General features: G+C 45.2%; 1 protein-coding gene across 4 annotated transcripts in view; it reads right to left on the bottom strand.

Annotated features, from left to right (window-relative positions):
• Nucleotides 1-19,425, bottom strand: part of PTPRG (protein tyrosine phosphatase receptor type G) — a 733,410-nt gene that overhangs the window by 203,004 nt on the left and 510,981 nt on the right. For all 4 annotated transcript variants that reach the window (XM_063940902.1, XM_063940899.1, XM_063940900.1 and 1 more), the window contains one exon: nucleotides 3,643-3,827. In XM_063940902.1, the coding sequence (XP_063796972.1) occupies nucleotides 3,643-3,827 (185 nt within the window). The remainder of the gene's footprint in view (nucleotides 1-3,642; nucleotides 3,828-19,425) is intronic.

The raw sequence follows: 19,425 nt of genomic DNA, 5'->3' as shown, positions 1-19,425 counted from the left end.
TCTTTGCTGGGATGGGCAGTCATTGGTGTCACAGTCTTGGCAGGAGACAGTTCTCCATCCCATATTAATTTCATTTTTGCAGTGATAAGAAATTATATTTATCAGGGCGGGTATTAACAATACTGTTAAATATGCCCCAGAGACATACTGGCCAATCAATTCCCCTGAGCCTTGGTAATGTCATTAAGTTTCCAGTGAAATGATAGGCTGTAATCGGATGAATACTGCTCCATGACAGAATAGTGGCCGCATCCACTGTGTGTAATGGGTAATGCACATAAAACTGAAGTAATCAATGGATCATTAGAGCCATTACGTTCCTCGTGACTCATTTACAGCGTCTGACAGGAGCACAGATGTGGTTCCGTGTTTGAATAAAGCAACACGAAGCAGACACATACATGTTTCGCGCCTCACTCCCTGCCAAATAACACATCGTCTGGTCTAAGATGCGTCTTGTGCAAAGGTGTTAACAAAATGTATTATAATGAGTTCTTATTGGACTTTACTGTAACACATTGGGCCTGATTCCGATGTCGGACGTAGTGGAATGATTTCTTGCTGCTGTTGCACCACGCATGTCTCCAGATGGTCTCTGTGCATAGCTGCAGTTATTCAGTTGCAGGTAAGGGATGTTCCTGGGCAGTGGCTAGAAATGTAAAAATGGTCCATTCAATGGGCATGTCAGTGACAACGTCTGTGTACACATGAGGCCATACACAGATGGAGAAACTGCACCGGACATAGGGCAGGCGCCAGGTATGTATTATCCATCAGACTGCCTAGCCTGAAGCCTACGGGCACTGTCAATTTGGTTTGCTGAGGCACTGTTGCCTGCACCCTAGGGCTCCAATGGTCAAAAGCACTCTGCACTGTAGTAAAGCTCACTCGTACTCAGCTGAGGTTTATTCTGAGCCAATAGGGGGGTTGTGTTGGGGGGAGGAAGAGTCAGTGGGCCAATAGTGCACTTGCGCTATTTCAAAAGAGAAAATAAAAAGAAGAAAAACTGCACTCTCTGTATTAAAAAAAAAGTTCAGCAGACTGTTTCAACTGGGCATCAATTACTAAAAGTGTAAGCTCTGCTTCCCAAATGTCAGCTGTAGTGGAGGAGGCCCGACACGCCTGAAAGCCTAGGAGCCCGGACATGGATTAATTCAGCCCTGGCTGGTGAAAGTTTCCAGGGTGCACCCGATGGCGTCAACTAAGTACGCACCAATTGGTAATACCGCATGCACAATTGCCGACAGTGGGCGTCACAGAACTGGCGCATTCAGCCGCACGGGATTTACACAAGGGAAGGACTTTGTAGTGGCATTTTCATTAAGTCACAGACCCCCCCGTCTGCCAATAGCCGCAGATGTGGGCGCAATTTCTTTACATGGAATTCTAGAGATATGTGGTATCGATATTTTGTCAAGCAAGGTAGCAACAATAACGACCTTTACCTACTGAGCAAGATAAATTCCTGGCAATTAGCATGGAAACAAAACATTTCATTTCCATTAATTTATTTATTGTTTCTATAACAATTAAAATACTAGAGGAGTACTATACATTCCCTTATGGCTATATGGGTAACAGACTGACAGTGGAATGAGGCAGAGTCTCTGGACGGGTTGCTTTTGCTAATTATGGTTCTCATTTTAGCCACCCCCCCTGAAATCCCCAGTGACTGTCATTCTGACAACGGAACAGGTCCTGAAACATTGTAACCTTGTGCGTCTTTCAATTGATTCCCTCTCAGTTCTGTGAGCGTGACCCAGTTAACAACGTCTAGTGGGGGAACAGAAAATAAATATGATAATGAAGAAAAGTAATCTTTATCTGGGAGTGTGTATAACTTACTGAGCAGGGCCAGCGGATTGTGCATTCAGAGACAGAACATATAAAGTCATCAGACTGCATGACGTTACTGGCATCTCCAGATTAACATTAGAATAGACTCTCTGAAACCTGGGAGTGCGGCTTCCATTCCTTACTAGGGCAAAACGCTGTGTGCCGGTGTACAGGCAAAAATGCTGAACTGGGGAGATCTTAAAATAGTGCGCAGAAATGAAATATTTGCATTTAAACGCGATTCAGTTAAGTCGTTTTTCTCTGAGAGGTCAAATCTTCCTTTAACCCCTTATGCTGCTGCTGTCACCACCCAAATGCGGACAGACTAACACAGTAAAAAACAAAAACAAAATAACTTGCGTTAAGTTAATGTGGGCTGTGATGGGGGAAATTGCGACTTTAATGTGAGGAGAGTGTGCGCCTAATTCATACAGTATGTGGTTGGAGGAGCAATCGCTGCTACTTACTTGGAATGCAGCAGGAGGCGGCTGGCATAAGCAGATGACTCCAGCATGCATTAGTGTTCCGAGCTGCGTCCTCATTAAATCACCTGCGACTCCATTCGCCAGCTGCGAGGTCATGCAAGCTGTCCACCGCAGTTCCTACCAAGAGGCCAGGAAATCTCTGTCTTCGGACAGAGGTCCTGGCCTAGTCATTCCCCCATAACGGCGGTGACATGCATTCATTTTGGGAAACGATAGATGTGGCTGCCCTATCCTCGCCCCCAAAATGGCAACTGACACACCACAGCCATAGTGCATCAAATGACACAGAACCCGTACTGCACATGTAAAGTACGGTTCCAGCTGAAATACACTTAAGTATCATTTTATCTTCACTAATAAAACTTGTACAAATTAACCATTTGGCACAATGTAATAGCCTCCTATACTTTGCTTATGGTCTCTATCATCCTCCTACACTGTCCTGCTATCTTATTTACTATTGTTGTTTTGGGGGGCAATTTAAGATTTCCCCACTATTCTATGCAATTCACAAAGGCCCTCATTCCGAGTTGTTCGCTCGCAAGCTGCTTTTAGCAGCATTGCACACGCTAAGCCGCCGCCTACTGGGAGTGAATCTTAGCTTATCAAAATTGCGGACGAAAGATTCACAATATTGCGAAAAGACTTCTCTGTGCAGTTTCTGAGTAGCTCGAGACTTACTCTTCCAGTGCGATCAGTTCAGTGCTTGTCGTTCCTGGTTTGACGTCACAAACACACCCAGCGTTCGCCCAGACACTCCTCCGTTTCTCCAGCCACTCCCGCGTTTTTCCCAGAAACGGTAGCGTTTTTTCACACACTCCCATGAAACGGCCAGTTTCCGCCGAGAAACACCCACTTCCTGTCAATCACACTCCGATCTCCAGTACGAAGAAAAAACCTTGTAATGCCGTGAGTACAATACCAATCTTCATAGCAAATTTACTTGGCGCAGTCGCAGTGCGAACATTGCGCATGCGCAGTTAGCGGAAAATCGATGCGATGCGAAGAAAATTACCAGGCGAACAACTCGGAATGACCACCAAAATCCGCGCAATGCAGAGTTACAGTACAACCCTGGTGCGATGCGCGTGACTCAACACTTGCAACTGAATTGGGCAGGAACAGGCTACACGCCTCATGATAATATCCCAAGAAGGACACCTTAATGCATCCCGCATTCACACAGTACAGAACCCGCGGCCCCTAAACAACATGGATGGATTCCAGAATGTTATGTGCCCCGCTCCCTCTCCACTACAGAAGAACACTTTGGACAGATTATACTCCGCTTGGGCATAACCTATACAGTAGATCACATTACCAGTTCTTTGTCACTGTCCTTAGTGTAGGTCTTCTCCTTCTCTTCATCATTCTTGGTCCAGCTGTAGGACACCATGTAATTCATGATTGGAGGGTGGTACACAATATCTGGCTGGTTCCAGGTCACCAGTAGCGCCGACTTGTTCACAGGTTGTACTTTCATATTAACAGGTGGGGTGCTGCACACTGGAACACAGAATACGCAGTAATGATCATTAGCGGAACATCGGGGTACCTGGGCTGGTGCCCCAGCATTTAACTTAATTTATCCTTAACGGATCATACCACACAAACATGATATATATTATATACAAGTAACAACAATATATAAAACCATCCTGTAAACATTCCTTATATGGCTATTAGTGATGCTGGATTACAAAACACTGTCTATCTACCCTACCCATTCAGCCACCAGGGTAGTCTGGTGCCAACACTTGCATGTTCCGAGAGAGAGAGAGAGAGAGAGAGAGAGAGAGAGAGAGAGAGAGAGAGAGAGAGAGAGAGAGAGAGAGAGAGAGAGAGAGAGAGAGAGAGAGTCATTACCATTCACCAACAATGCTTAATTTTGCACAAAAGAATTAACACTTTCATTGTTAGACCTTGTGTATGCTATTGTTTTGGGATTTGATTGCACGGAATGTATATTTGGAATGAAAAAAAAAACACAAAATGAGAAGGAACAGACTAAAATAAGAAAAAATAAATAAATTAGAAGAATGAAGCTAATTGCATAAATTCTATTTTTAAATACCTAAAAGTACAAAAATCCTCATTTCAGTTTCAAAACACAGCAAAGTGGTATACATGAGTAAACGCCAGAGCATATTAAAGGATCCCACTCACTGTCATTCAGTGGAGGCAGCCATTTTGTGTGCCTACCAGATTATGAATCACTTCACTAGGAGCCGGTGAAGTCACAGAGGTGCTTCAAGACTAAAACTGATAAGGCACAGCTTTATATTATATTTGAACTGAATACTGGCTTCGTTCATAAAATGGATGCCTCCACTCTGAGCAAGCAACTAAAAAAAAAACTGTATAAACAAGTCAAATGAATAAGGATCAAAGAACATCTAATTTACATAGGGATAAAAGAGGGAGATCTGCCATTGGACTCTATCTTTCTCTCTTAACCCAAAGACCACCAATCTGCCCAGTTAAATGGAGGAGGAGGAAGACGAAGAAGAAAAACATAAGTGTCAAGCATTATATGGACATCTACATATTTTCATATTAATTTAAAAAAAAGGCTGTATTAAATGGAATCACACTTTCCCTACTGTGATATATAAAAGGTAACAGAAGCCATTAGTTCCACGGCCCTATCAAAGCATTAAAGCTGAAGTCTGAGTGCTTTCCACACATGTTAAGAAACAGAGTGAATGGAAAGCTGCTAGTCTGGCACATCTCTGGTGTTTTGTGAGGCGGCTCGGCCTGTGACAGGTTGCTGCGTGAGGTCGGTGCTGTGTTTGCTTTATGCGGTGCAACGTCTGGCTCAGATAAATTTGATGGAAGTGGTCAGGAAAGAAACAGAAAAAAGTATTGTTTAAACGGTGTAGAAATAAGGATGAACTATACTGATGTTTGCCGCCTGGCATAGGCGAGATATTAATTAACCAGTGATGTCAGACAGCGAAGAGATTCACCACTCATATAGTACAACATTTCTGCATCATGAGAATTAGACTACACATTTAGTGACGTTTGTCTTACGCACGAAGGGGCTGATTTATCAACAAGCTTTAAAACTCATTACGTATGATAAATGGTCATCCAGCCAATCAGCTACTAACTGATATTTTTTAAACACATGACAGGAGCCGATTGGCTGGAATACCATTCATCATATGCAAGGATTTTTAAAGCTGGTCGATAAATCAGCCCCTCTATCACAAAATCAAGTTTGCAGAGCATGGATGGCCATCCAGATAGCAGGTCACGGCTACCATGACATCCAAGTTATGCCCCCACACAACACATGATGATCTAACATCTATCCGAGGTCATCTGCACATAATACACTATGCAGACAAAAGTGATTGGACACTGACAGCAAATAGATCAACGAGATTTTATTGAAGTCAGTACTTTGTAGGTCCAGCACGTGCAGTGATTACTGCAGACACCCTTCTTGGCAAACTGTCCACAAGTTCTGTTTAACAGCAGGTGGTATGTTTTGCCATTCCATATGCATCTGCGTTCATCTCTGCACATCCTGGGATCCGACTGCAGACGCATCTGATCTAAGGTTGACTCCCGACAGCGCAGCCTGGCAGCGGCCATTATTTTTCTGTAGTGGCTGCACGTGACATCACGCAGCCGCCCCGAAAATCGCTCCCGCCCCGTTTTTCCAGCATCTCCCCTGCAACGCCGTACCCTGTCAATCACAATGCGGTTGCATCCATCTGGAATGCAATCGCAATGTGTATGGCCACACAGCTGCTGTGCGGCCGCTGCACATGCGTGGTTTGCGGCCGCTGGCAAACTGCGCTGCGGGCCGCTGTTGTGGCCAGGTCTGAATGACTAAGTACAGTACCAACCGTGACACTGAGGAAGGTCGAGTCAGTTAAGATCTGGATACCTTCACAAACACGTGTCTGCTGCCGGAACACACCATTTCGCTTGTGTGTGGTTGCAATCACTATTGTCTACATGGTGTAGAAAAAAAGTGAATGAAACTTAGCATTTATTTTTGTATCTTGATTGATTTGGAGATCTCTAATTACTTAATGTAAAAGAACCTCCGAAACTCACACCAGAACCATCAGTAAAAACATGATATACGGTACTTCCAATTTCATACTAATCCAACTGTGGTGGTATTGCATAGACCCCCCTGTAACACTGAAGTAGCTGGAGCTCATCTATAGGGGGTATTTACCTTGAGAGAAAATAGCCTCTCAACTATTTTTATTATTTGTTACCATGAGACACGACAGATCTGTAGAGTAAATACAAGTATACCCAATGTACGGAAGTGACAGCCACTTGAATAGATGGGGCACACAGCTTATTACTGTAGACCACGCACCCCAAACCAAGTCACAGTTTTGCATTCCGTTGAATAACTGCGACTAAATAACACAGTTATACCAGCTATAATTGGCTCCCGACCAAAATTAATGTATGTACATGTGTTTAGGGCATACTAGATGGGTTAAGTGGTTCTTATCTGCCGTCAAACTATTCTAAAAGCGGGCACCTTTGGTCTTTCAAACGAGTGATTCTCTGATTCTATGGTTGCAAGGATGGGGACAATAGAGCACTTTTAATGGCCTCTCCCCTTATTTCCCAACTGGTAAAAACATAGGGGGTCATTCCGAGTTGATTGCTCGCTAGCAGTTTTTAGCAACCTTGCAAACGCATTGTTGCCGCCCACTGGGGGGTGTATTTTAGCTTTGCAGAAGTGTGAACGCCTGTGTAGCAGAGCACCTGCAAAATCATTTTGTGCAAAACAAGACCAGCCCTGTAGTTACTCTTCGTGTGCGTTGATTCTAACGACGGAGGGACGCCTTTTGACATCACACACCCGCCCAGCGTTCCCCCAGAAACGACTGCGTTTTTCTAAGCACTCCCTGAAAACGGTCAGTTGACACCCAGAAACGCCCACTTCATGGCAATCTTCCTGCGTTCGGCCGTGCGACAGGAATCTTCGTTAGACTCTGCAAACCCACGATGCTCATTGTACCCATACGACGCGCCTGCGCATTGCGGTGCATACGCAGAAATGCTGATTTTTAGCCTGATCGCTGCGCTGCGAACGGCAGCTAGCGATCAACTCTGAATGACGCCCATAGTTTTGACTGTAAAGAGTGGAGCTCAACATTACTGCATCCCCAACAATGTCATCCAACCCACCCCCATCTGGGGTCTGAGTGACAGCAACCGCGAGTGATGAATTTTGAGGAAGATCAATCCCCCCTCCCCTTATTGAAAACCACTGCTGAGGAGGAGTCCCACTCGTCCTTAGCAGTCAAGGGGTTACACTTATCACACAGCACAGAATCTTTAGTTAAGGACAGCTTCCTACTGCAATAAAATGTCTGATCCAGACTTTGTGACATACATCAAGTCATCTTAATAAACTTTAATTCTCCTATAAAACCTCTCTGTCTCTTCTCAGCAAAGGCAATGAACATGAAAATCGGATAGGATTTTCTGAGCGAAGAAACAGAATGGAGATCCTGTGCTCTCCAGCATCTGACTCTTCACCGAGCGAAAGTCGGTGATTGCGTTTAATATTATTCCCTCGTCTTCTTTTCAGGACGACTATAGACTGAGACAAATACACCACATAGGATACAGTGAGAAATATGGTGACTGAGTAGATTATATTTCCAGGAGGTTGTTCATCTAATCATAACTGCAATTCAGCAGAAGAAATACAACTTCTCAAATGAACTGAATGACTATGCATTATTAAAACGTATTGACATTCAAGTCATTATAGAATTCTGCAATGGATTCATAATAAATGAGCATAACGTACACTATTATTTATCTAATGAATAAAACTCCTGGGCTTGCTTTCCGCTACTGAATGAAGATGTATTATGCCGAACCGATGCAATAGTGACATTTTCTATATATCTCTCTTCTGCGTAGATAACGGACCATGTTAGAGCAGTCGGCTTGGCCTGAATTGCTTGCTAATCACATTCCGACGTGTCAGTACTCTGCATTTGTAATTTTTAGCATAGTAAGCAAGTATTTAACCATGCCCAGTACAGAGTTTACCTGCGTGTTATTTGCCGCAGCAGCTTTGTAGCATTCGCTGTACAAGATAGATCGAGCAAACCCGAATCTGACGGATTACATCAGCCTTGTAAAGGATTGCTTAAAAAAAAAAAAACAACAACGTCGGTCGTGATCCTGCACTTACGGCCAACTCGGACTTCACAACATCCAGCTCCAGAATTCAAAGTACTGTGGAACTGCATAACCCAGCATGCTGTGTCACATTTCTGCTATTATGGCCTGCAAAAAGTGTGGCAATGCATGCTGGGATGTGTAGTTCCACACCCGTTGGAGGGTCAACTGTTGAATACCCCTGCTACAGAGGATTTTTTATTTCCATTTATGTATTAAGTCTGCATATCGTACTTTCAGTATTACAGGTTGAATCTCCCATATCTGAAATTTTGATGACCAAATTGGTTCAATGTATACAACGTTTATTAAACTCTCCACACTCCATGCACACCCACTTATCTAAATAAATAAATACACGGACCACTAATTGCGGTGAAATGGGGTCAGCTTTTTATTGAAAGGGTTTAAACTAACTATTTAAGTTTAAGCTAAAGTATGGTGGCAGGATAAGAACGGCCTAGCATAAGCAAACCTCAACATTAACTGTAAGAACCAGGGCCAACTGGCCGACAGGCAAGGAAGAGCCAAGTGCCACCTTCCTTGCCCATCCGACTCGCCAAGGCAGGGCCAACTGCCCAATACTTGCAGGGACAACACCACAAACCGATGAGGCCATCTGCCCAAATCAGCATCGACTTGAGGCAGCAGTTCAGCCATGTAGAAGGAGAAAGGAGGGCCCACCTGGTCTGGTGATGCCCTCCGGTCCGCCACTGGTTGTCATGGCCAGACTCCTATATGACTGAACTGCGCCCCAGGGAAAAATGTACCTATCCTATCAAGAATTACACATAAGCTGTGCTGAGACCGGCCACCCCTAAACCCAATCAACAACTAGCCGACACATAACAACAAAAACAAAGAACCAAGAGAGAGGGACGACAGGGTAACGTCTCAGGAGAAAGACACAGGGGCAGATTTCTTAAGCCTGATGAAGTGATAAAGTGGAAGGTAATAACGTACCAGCCACTCATCTCCTGTCATTTTTCAAATCCAGCCTGTTACATGGAAGTTAGGAGCTGATTGGCTGGTGCGTTATCACCTTCCATTTTCTCACTTCACCGGGCTTAATAAATCTGCCCCTGATTCTCTAACACTCTAGCTTAACTTCACAGAAGTACAACCCCTTCTAGCTAAACCAATCACCATCCCCTAGCAACTCGGTTTAAACACTCCCCCCCCAAAAAAGTTAACCCCTGGTGTGCCAAAAGGAAGCCTGAGTACACGTAGCCGGGAGGTTTAGGACACTCCTGTCATATTAATGCCCTCCGTGTTCCTTCTTGCAAAAAAATTATTAAAACATAAAACCACCTTCAGGCTGTGTATAAGGTGCATATGATGGATAAATGCATTTTCTGTTTGTACTTTTGTCCCATCCCATGTTCAAGGGGCCTAATTCAGACCTGATCGCAGCAGCAAATTTGTTAGCCAATTGGCAAAACCATGGGGGTCATTCCGACCTGATCGCTCGCTGCAGTTTGCCGCTGCGCAGCGATCGGGTCGGAACTGCGCATGCGCCGGAGTGAGCCGGCGCATGGCAGCTTTTGTTACCTAGCGATCGCCTCTGAGACGTCTGCATGATGTCTCACGCAGCCGCTGCGGGGAGTTACTCCTCAAATACAAAGGCATCGCGGGGCGGACTAGCCCTGTGCTGGGCGTCCCCCCGCATGTCTGAGTTAACGATCGTAGCTGTGCTAAATTTAGCACAGCTACGATCAAGTCGGAATGACCCCCCATGTGCACTGCAGTTGGGGCAGATATAACATATGCAGAGGGAGAGTTAGATTTGGGTGGTGTGCGTTCAAACTAAAATCTAAATTGCAGTGTAAAAATAAAGCAGCCAGTATTTACCCTGCACAGAAACAAAATAACCCACCCAAATCTAACTCTCTCTGAACATATTACATCTGCCTCACCTGCAGTGCACATGGTTTTGCACATTAGCTTACACATTTGCTGCTGCGATCAGATCTGAATTGGGCCCAAAATACGGAAACATTTGAAATACAAATACTTCTGGCGGAGATGGGAGACTCTCTCTACCTGTATTACTCCCTTTAGGATGTCACGTTGCTTCTGGCGGAGATGGGAGACTCTCTCTACCTGTATTACTCCCTTTAGGATGTTACATTGCTTCTGGCGGAGATGGGAGACTCTCTCTACCTGTATTACTCCCTTTAGGATGTCACGTTGCTTCTGGCGGAGATGGGAGACTCTCTCTACCTGTATTACTCCCTTTAGGATGTCACGTTGCTTCTGGCGGAGATGGGAGACTCTACCTGTATTACTCCCTTTAGGATGTCACGTTGCTTCTGGCGGAGATGGGAGACTCTCTCTACCTGTATTACTCCCTTTAGGATGTCACGTTGCTTCTGGCGGAGATGGGAGACTCTACCTGTATTACTCCCTTTAGGATGTCACGTTGCTTCTGGCGGAGATGGGAGACTCTCTCTACCTGTATTACTCCCTTTAGGATGTCACGTTGCTTCTGGCGGAGATGGGAGACTCTCTCTACCTGTATTACTCCCTTTAGGATGTCACGTTGCTTCAGGCGGAGATGGGACACTCTCTCTACCTGTATTACTCCCTTTAGGATGTCACGTTGCTTCTGGCGGAGATGGGAGACTCTCTCTACCTGTATTACTCCCTTTAGGATGTCACGTTGCTTCTGGCGGAGACGGGAGACTTTCTCTACCTGTATTACTCCCTTTAGGATGTCACGTTGCTTCTGGCGGAGATGGGAGACTCAACCTGTATTACTCCCTTTAGGATGTCACGTTGCTTCTGGCGGAGATGGGAGACTCTCTCTACCTGTATTACTCCCTTTAGGATGTCACGTTGCTTCTGGCGGAGATGGGAGACTCTACCTGTATTACTCCCTTTAGGATGTCACGTTGCTTCTGGCGGAGATGGGAGACTCTCTCTACCTGTATTACTCCCTTTAGGATGTCACGTTGCTTCTGGCGGAGATGGGAGACTCTACCTGTATTACTCCCTTTAGGATGTCACGTTGCTTCTGGCGGAGATGGGACACTCTCTCTACCTGTATTACTCCCTTTAGGATGTCACGTTGCTTCTGGCGGAGATGGGAGACTCTCTCTACCTGTATTACTCCCTTTAGGATGTCACGTTGCTTCTGGCGGAGACGGGAGACTCTCTCTACCTGTATTACTCCCTTTAGGATGTCACGTTGCTTCTGGCGGAGATGGGAGACTCTACCTGTATTACTCCCTTTAGGATGTCACGTTGCTTCTGGCGGAGATGGGAGACTCTCTCTACCTGTATTACTCCCTTTAGGATGTCACGTTGCTTCTGGCGGAGATGGGAGACTCTCTCTACCTGTATTACTCCCTTTAGGATGTCACGTTGCTTCTGGCGGAGATGGGAGACTCAACCTGTATTACTCCCTTTAGGAGGTCACGTTGCTTCTGGCGGAGATGGGAGACTCTCTCTACCTGTATTACTCCCTTTAGGATGTCACGTTGCTTCTGGCGGAGATGGGAGACTCTCTCTAACCTGTATTACTCCCTTTAGGATGTCACGTTGCTTGTTCTTGTGACAAATGAATTAAGTCTGATTCAGACGTTCGCTTTTCCCAGTCCGGTCGCTTATCCCTATTTGATTCTTGGTTGCTTGAATATGGCATTTATGTAGACTCTGCACCAACTGCAAATCTGTATCGCCACTTCCCGTGTGTATAGGTTTAGGCTATCTGAAGACAGGTGATATACCCTGTGGTGAACAGCCACGCTTCTCATTGCTTGCTACATTGTGGTATACCGCCGTCCCCAGAGAGATACAGGGGCGTATGCAATTAGCTCCATTTTTTTTGCCTAGGTGAAAAAACTGAGCTTTTTTGCTATTTTTAGGGCGAATGGAGATTCGCCCTATGCAATATTTTCACCTAGGCGAAAAATGTGACAGGGGCGGAAAACAAGTGGATCAGCGAATCCACTTGTTTTCCGTCTAAAATGCGGGCCACTTTCGACTTCATAAAAGAAGGTGAAAAGGCATTGGCGAAAATGCCTTCAAAACTGCCGAAACGGCCCTAAATGAATACGAGTGGGGCGAATTCATTAGCTCCGAAATGTAATCGGAACTAATTGCATACGACCCACAGACAATATCTCCACAGTTTACCTATTGTTAAATTGACACAAGATGAGAAAAGGCCCTTCTCCAATAATTCTAACATTCCTTCATTACATGAGCCTGCAAATTGAATTAAGCACCAGACATATTTTGCTAGAGGGGGAAAAACAATAGTTTATATGCAAATTAGACAATTTTGCCACTTGGTAAATATAAGACTACACATCTGTATATTGGCTACTGGTTCTTGGAATGCAACAGCTTTAGCTGCTGAGTGTCACAATAAAGACAGACCACAGTTGGGGTGCGGTTTGGTGGCATGAAGGAGCCTTAAAAATGTTAATGGGGCCCTGTATTTTCTCAGTAGGGGGAGAGTTATCAAAGCTTGGAGAGGGGTAAACATAGAAATATAGAATGTGATGGCAGATAAGAACCACTTGGCCAATCTAGTCTGCCTTTTTTTTTTTTTTTACCATATTTTCATCTCAAACCTTATTTGATCCTTATTTCTTTGTAAGGAATTTATCTACTGTCTTAGCCTCTACCACCTCTGATGGGAGGCTATGCCACTTGTCCACTACCCTTCCTGTGAAGTAATTTTTCCTCAAATTTCCTCTGAACCTACCTCCCCCCAGTTTCAATGCATGTTCTCATGTTCTAATACTTCTCTTCATTTGAAGAAAGTTTCCCTTCAGGACTTTGCTAAAACCATTGATATATTTTAAAATTTCTATCATGTCCCCCCTTTCCCTTCTCTGCTCCACACTATACATATTGAGATTTTTTAGTCTTTCTGGGTAAGTTTTGTGATGTAGGCCATGCACCATTTTAGTTGCTCTTCTTTGTACAGTCTCTAATGTATTAATATCCTTCTGAAGATATGGCCTCCAGAATTGAACACAGTATTGTAGAGGAGGCCGTACCAATGACCTATACAGTGGCATTATTACTTCTTTCTGCTACTGATTCCTCTCCCTATGCAACCGCCTTTAAGTCACCTGAAATAGTGACTCCTAGATCCCTTTCCTCCTCAGTAGTTTCACCTTTGGATTTTTGAGACCCAAGTGCATGATTTTTTCTTTTTTGGCATTAAACTGTAGTTGCCACGCTCTTGACCAAGTGGAGAGAGATAAAGTACCAACCAATACAATTCTGTCATTTTACAGGCTGTGCTTGAATAATGACAGTTAGGAGCTGGTTGGTTGGTGCATTGGGGCTTGGAGATATCTAAATTATTAACCAATGAGCACGTAACAGTCATTTTAGAGGCTGTGTTTGAAATATGACAGTAAGGAGATGATTAGTTGGTACTCTCTCCAAAATATGATAAATCTCCCATTTTATCTCTCTCAAAGCTTTGATCAATTTCTCCCATGCATCTGTAGTAAAGGTAAAATAAGCATCCATAAAAAAGGAAAAAAGAAATAGTTTAATGAAAAAGGATGCGTGTCTGAGAAATATCCCCTGTTGCAGTCAGAAAATCCCGGTGGGTTAAATGAGAATTTCTGTTTTCATCTCCCAAATCTCAGTTCCCAGATCTTGTATTTTCTCTGCCCTCTCTGTGAACCAAGTCTGGAATTTATGCGGCTCATGTGAGTCACTGGGGGCTCCGAGGTCTTTTGCTCGGGGAAATTGCAGAAACTGAAACACAGGATCAAACTTTCCAGAATGAACTTGACACAGGCACCCGAAGGGACTGAGAAAGGAGTGTTATGTCACCTCTCCCAACCTGGGACACACAATGCAACCTTTAGTCGTGATGGATGGCGAAGCGGCAATAACGTTACCATGAGATATAGCTTCATTTATGATGTCTGGCTGGGTGAAATAGTGAACGTGAACTAAATTGCCACTCTTGAATAGTGCTGAACCTTTGACTTCAAATCAATAGTTGGAACATTGCCCTAGCTGAGAAAGAAAAACCTCCTGTCTAGTGTAAATGACTTCGTAGGGACCAAGACTACTAAATTGACTATTATGTTGGATTAACCTAGTGCACTAAATAGTGGAAACATTAACATCCCAGGTGCTGACTGAAATATCCCATGTATTGATTGGAAATCAAAATGCATTAGACTCAAACACCGGTACAGCAGATTCCCATATAAAGCTATGCTTGTGATTGGTTGCACAATATCATGATTTATCCAATACTAAGCAGCTGCAACACACTCAGCGGGGAGTTTCATCTCTGCAGTTTGCAGCATCAAATATAGCAGGGGGGTATGCAATGCATTGGGTGCTAGTCATGCAACTTTACAACCCCAAACACTGTCCATAAAAGTAATAGATGGGGTCTAAAACTTTTGGTGGCTACCATCTCCTGCCTTTTTTAAATATTCCTCAGGTTAGGTTGATAATTTGAGGAGATGAAGATATGCTTCAGAATGATGTACTGTTATTCTCCCGAGCAGCAACAGTGACAGACGAACCCAAGCTTTGCAGGCCACGCTTGGGTTCTCTGGTGTGGAAAGAGTTTAAAGGTGTCAAAAGGACTCCTATGAAGGAAGGAGGTGGAGCGAGGGGAAAGACACGGACACTGGGTCGACACCCATTAAGTCGACAGTGAATAGGTCGACCCTAGAAATAGGTTGACACGACCATTAGGTCGACATGCAAAAAGGTCGACATGCGTTTTTCACTTGTTTTATTATTTTTTCATACTTTGCGATCTACGTGGACTACAAATGGGAACGGTAACCTAATGGCCGTGTCGACCTATTTCTAGTGTCGACCTAGACACTGTCGACCCTGAGTCCCATACCCCGCAGGGGGTGGAGCAGTGCAGCAGAAGGACAGACCCTGTGAATACCACTCAAAGCCTGCTTGAGTGCCACCTTGTTGGACTAGTGCCAATCACTGCCTATGATCGATCTACGGTATGCTGTCTCATATACACAGTGCATATAACTAAGGCATACATGTAAGTGCCAAACTTTACCCCCATGTTAAAAATAAGAATTTACTTACCGATAATTCTATTTCTCGGAGTCCGTAGTGGATGCTGGGGTTCCTGAAAGGACCATGGGGAATAGCGGCTCCGCAGGAGACAGGGCACAAAAGTAAAGCTTTTCCGATCAGGTGGTGTGCACTGGCTCCTCCCCCTATGACCCTCCTCCAGACTCCAGTTAGGTACTGTGCCCGGACGAGCGTACACAATAAGGGAGGAATTTTGAATCCCGGGTAAGACTCATACCAGCCACACCAATCACACCGTACAACTTGTGATCTAAACCCAGTTAACAGTATGATAACAAAAGGAGCCTCTGAAAGACGGCTTCCTACAACAATAACCCGATTTTTGTAACAATAACTATGTACAAGTATTGCAGAATAATCCGCACTTGGGATGGGCGCCCAGCATCCACTACGGACTCCGAGAAATAGAATTATCGGTAAGTAAATTCTTATTTTCTCTATCGTCCTAGTGGATGCTGGGGTTCCTGAAAGGACCATGGGGATTATACCAAAGCTCCCAAACGGGCGGGAGAGTGCGGATGACTCTGCAGCACCGAATGAGAGAACTCCAGGTCCTCTTTTTGCCAGGGTATCAAATTTGTAGAATTTTACAAACGTGTTCTCCCCCGACCACGTAGCTGCTCGGCAGAGTTGTAATGCCGAGACCCCTCGGGCAGCCGCCCAAGATGAGCCCACCTTCCTTGTGGAATGGGCATTTACATATTTTTTTTTTTTTTTGCTGTGGCAAGCCTGCCACAGAATGTGCAAGCTGAATTGTACTACAAATCCAACGAGCAATAGTCTGCTTAGAAGCAGGAGCACCCAGCTTGTTGGGTGCATACAGGATAAACAGCAAGTCAGATTTCCTGACTCCAGCCGACCTGGAAACTATATTTTCAGGGCCCTGACAACATCCAGCAACTTGGAGTCCTCCAAGTCCCTAGTAGCCGCAGGTACCACAATAAGCTGGTTCAGGTGAAACGCTGACACCACCTTAGGGAGAAACTGGGGACGAGTCCACAGCTTTGCTCTGTCCGAATGGACAATCAGATATGGCTTTGTGAGATAAAGCCGCCAATTCTGACACTCGCCTGGCCGAGGTCAGGACCAACAGCATGGTCGCTTTCCATGTGAGATATATCAAATCCACAGATTTGAGTTGTTAAAAACCAATGTGATTTTAGGAATCCCAAACTACGTTGAGATCGCCCAGTGCCACTGGAGACATCAAAAAGGGGGTTGTATATGCAGTACTCCCTTAACAACTTCTGGACTTCAGGAACTGAAGCCAATTTCTTTCTGGAAGAAAATCGACCGGTCGAAATTTGAACCTTAATGGACCCCAATTTGAGACCCATATACACTCCTGTTTGCAGGAAATGTAGGAATTAACCTAGTTGAAATTCTTCCGTGGAGCCTTCCTGGCCTCACACCATGGAACACATTTTCACCTAAGCAGTGATAATGTTGTGCGGTCACCTCCTTCCTGGCTCTGACCAGGGTAGGGATGACCTCTTCCGGAATGCCTTTTTCCCTTAGGATCCGGCGTTCACCCGTCAACGCGGCTGCGGTAAGTCATGGAACAGACATGATTCTTGCTGAATCAAGATCCTTTCTAGTATCTCTTGAAGTTCCGGGTACCAAGTTCTTCTTGGCCAAACCGGAGCCACGAGTATAGTTCTTACTCCTCTCCTTCCTATCATTCTCCATACACTGGGTATGAAAGGCAGAGGAGGGAACACATACACCGACTGGTACACCCACGGTGTTACCAGAGCGTCCCAGCTATTGCCTGAGGGTCTCTAGACCTGGCGCTTCATGTGGGACGCCATCATAACCACCTTTGGTCTTTCCCAACGGTTTACAAACATGTGGAAACTTCCAGATGAAGTTCCCACTTTTCCGGGTGGAATTCATTCATGCTGAGGAAATCTTCCTAGTTGTCCACTCCCGGAATGAACACTGCTGACAGTGTTATCACATGATTTTTCGCCCAGCGAAGAATCCTTGCTGTCATTGCCCTCCTGCTTCTTGTGCCGCCCCGTCTGTTTACGTGGGCGACTGCCATGATGATGTCCTACTGGATCAGCACCGGTTGACTTTGAAGCAGAGGTCTTCCTAGGCTCAGAGCATCGTAAATTGCCCTTAGCTCCAGTATATTCATGTGGAGAGAAATCTCCAGACTTGACCACACTTCCTTGGAAATTTCTTCCCTGTGTGACTGTTCCCCAGCCTCTCAGGCTGGCATCCGTGGTCACCAGAACACAGTCCTGAATGCTGAATGTGCTGCCCTCTAGAAGATGAGCACTCTGCAGCCCCCACAGAAGAGACACCCTTGTCCTTGGAGACAGGGTTATCCGCTGATGCATCTGAAGATGCAATCCGGACCATTCGTCCCGCAAATCCCCCTGAAAAGTTTTTGCGTGAGATCTGCCGAATGGAATCGCTTCGTAAGAAGCCACCATTTTTCCCAGGACTCCTGTGCATTGATGCACTGATACTTGGCCTGGTTTTAGGAGGTTTCTGACTAGGTCGGATAACTCCCTGGCTTTCCCCTCCAGGAGAAATACCTCTTTCTGGACTATGCCCAGAATCATTCCTAGGAACAGCAGACGTATCATCGGAAAACAGCTGCGATTTTTGGAATATTTAGAATCCACTCGTGCTGTCGTAGAACTACTTTAGATAGTTCTTTTCCGACCTCCAACTGTTCTCTGGAAACTTGCCCCTTTCAGGATATCGTCCAAGTAAGGGATAATTAAGATGCCTTTCTTCTTTTAAGAATCATCTTTTCGGCCATTACCTTGGTAAAGGCCCGGGGTGCCGTGGATAATTCAACGGCAGCGTCTGAAACTGATATTGACAGTTCTGTATCACGAACCAGAGGTACCCTTGTTGAGAAGGGCAAATTTGGACATGGAGGTAATCCTTGATGTCCAGGGACACCATATAGTCCCCTTTTTTCCGGTTCTCTATCACTGCTCTGAGTGACTCCATCTTGATTTGAACCTTTTTATGTAAGTGTTCAAAGATTTCAGATTTAGACTATGTCTCACCAAGCCGTCTGGCTTCAGTACCACAATATAGTGTGGAAGACTAATACCCTTTTCCTTGTTGTAGGAGGGGTACTTTGATTATCACCTGCTGGAAATACAGCTTGTGAATTTTTTCCCAATACTGCCTCCCTGTCGGAGGGAGCCGTTGGTAAAGCAGGCTTCAGGAACCTGCGAGGAAAAAATGTCTCGACTCTCCAATCTGTACCCCTGGGATAATACTTGTACGATCTAGGGGTCAACTTGCGAGTGATCCCACTGCGCGCTGAGACTCTTGAGACTACCCCCCCACCTCACCTGAGTCCGCTTGCACGGCCCCAGCGTCACGCTGAGGACTTGGCAGACGCGGTGGAGGGCTTCTTTTCCTGGGAAGGGGCTGCCTGCTGCAGTCTACTTCCCTTTCCTCTATGTCTGGGCAGATATGACTGGCCTTTTGCCCGCTTGCCCACATGGGAAACGGAAGGATTGAGGCTGAAAAGACAGTGTCTTTTTCTGCTGAGATGTAACTTGGGGTAAAAAGGTTGGATTTCCCAGCTGTAGCCGTGGCCCCCAGGTCCGATGGACCGACCCCAAATAACTCCTTCCCTTTATACGGCAATACTTCCATGTGCCGTATGGGATCTGTATCACCTGACCACTGTCGTGTCCATGACATCTTCTGGGAGATATGGACAACGCACTTATCTTGATGCCAGAGTGCAAATATCCCTCTGTGCATCTCGCATACATATATATAGAATGCATCCTATTAAATGCTCTATATCAATAAAATATTTTTAGTCAGGGAATTCGACCAAGCCAACCCAGCA

This window comes from Pseudophryne corroboree, chromosome 9, assembly GCF_028390025.1.
Source record: "Pseudophryne corroboree isolate aPseCor3 chromosome 9, aPseCor3.hap2, whole genome shotgun sequence".
NCBI lineage: Eukaryota > Metazoa > Chordata > Amphibia > Anura > Myobatrachidae > Pseudophryne > Pseudophryne corroboree.
Note: the sequence above shows the minus strand (reverse complement) of the source record. Positions and strands in the feature narration are given on the sequence as shown.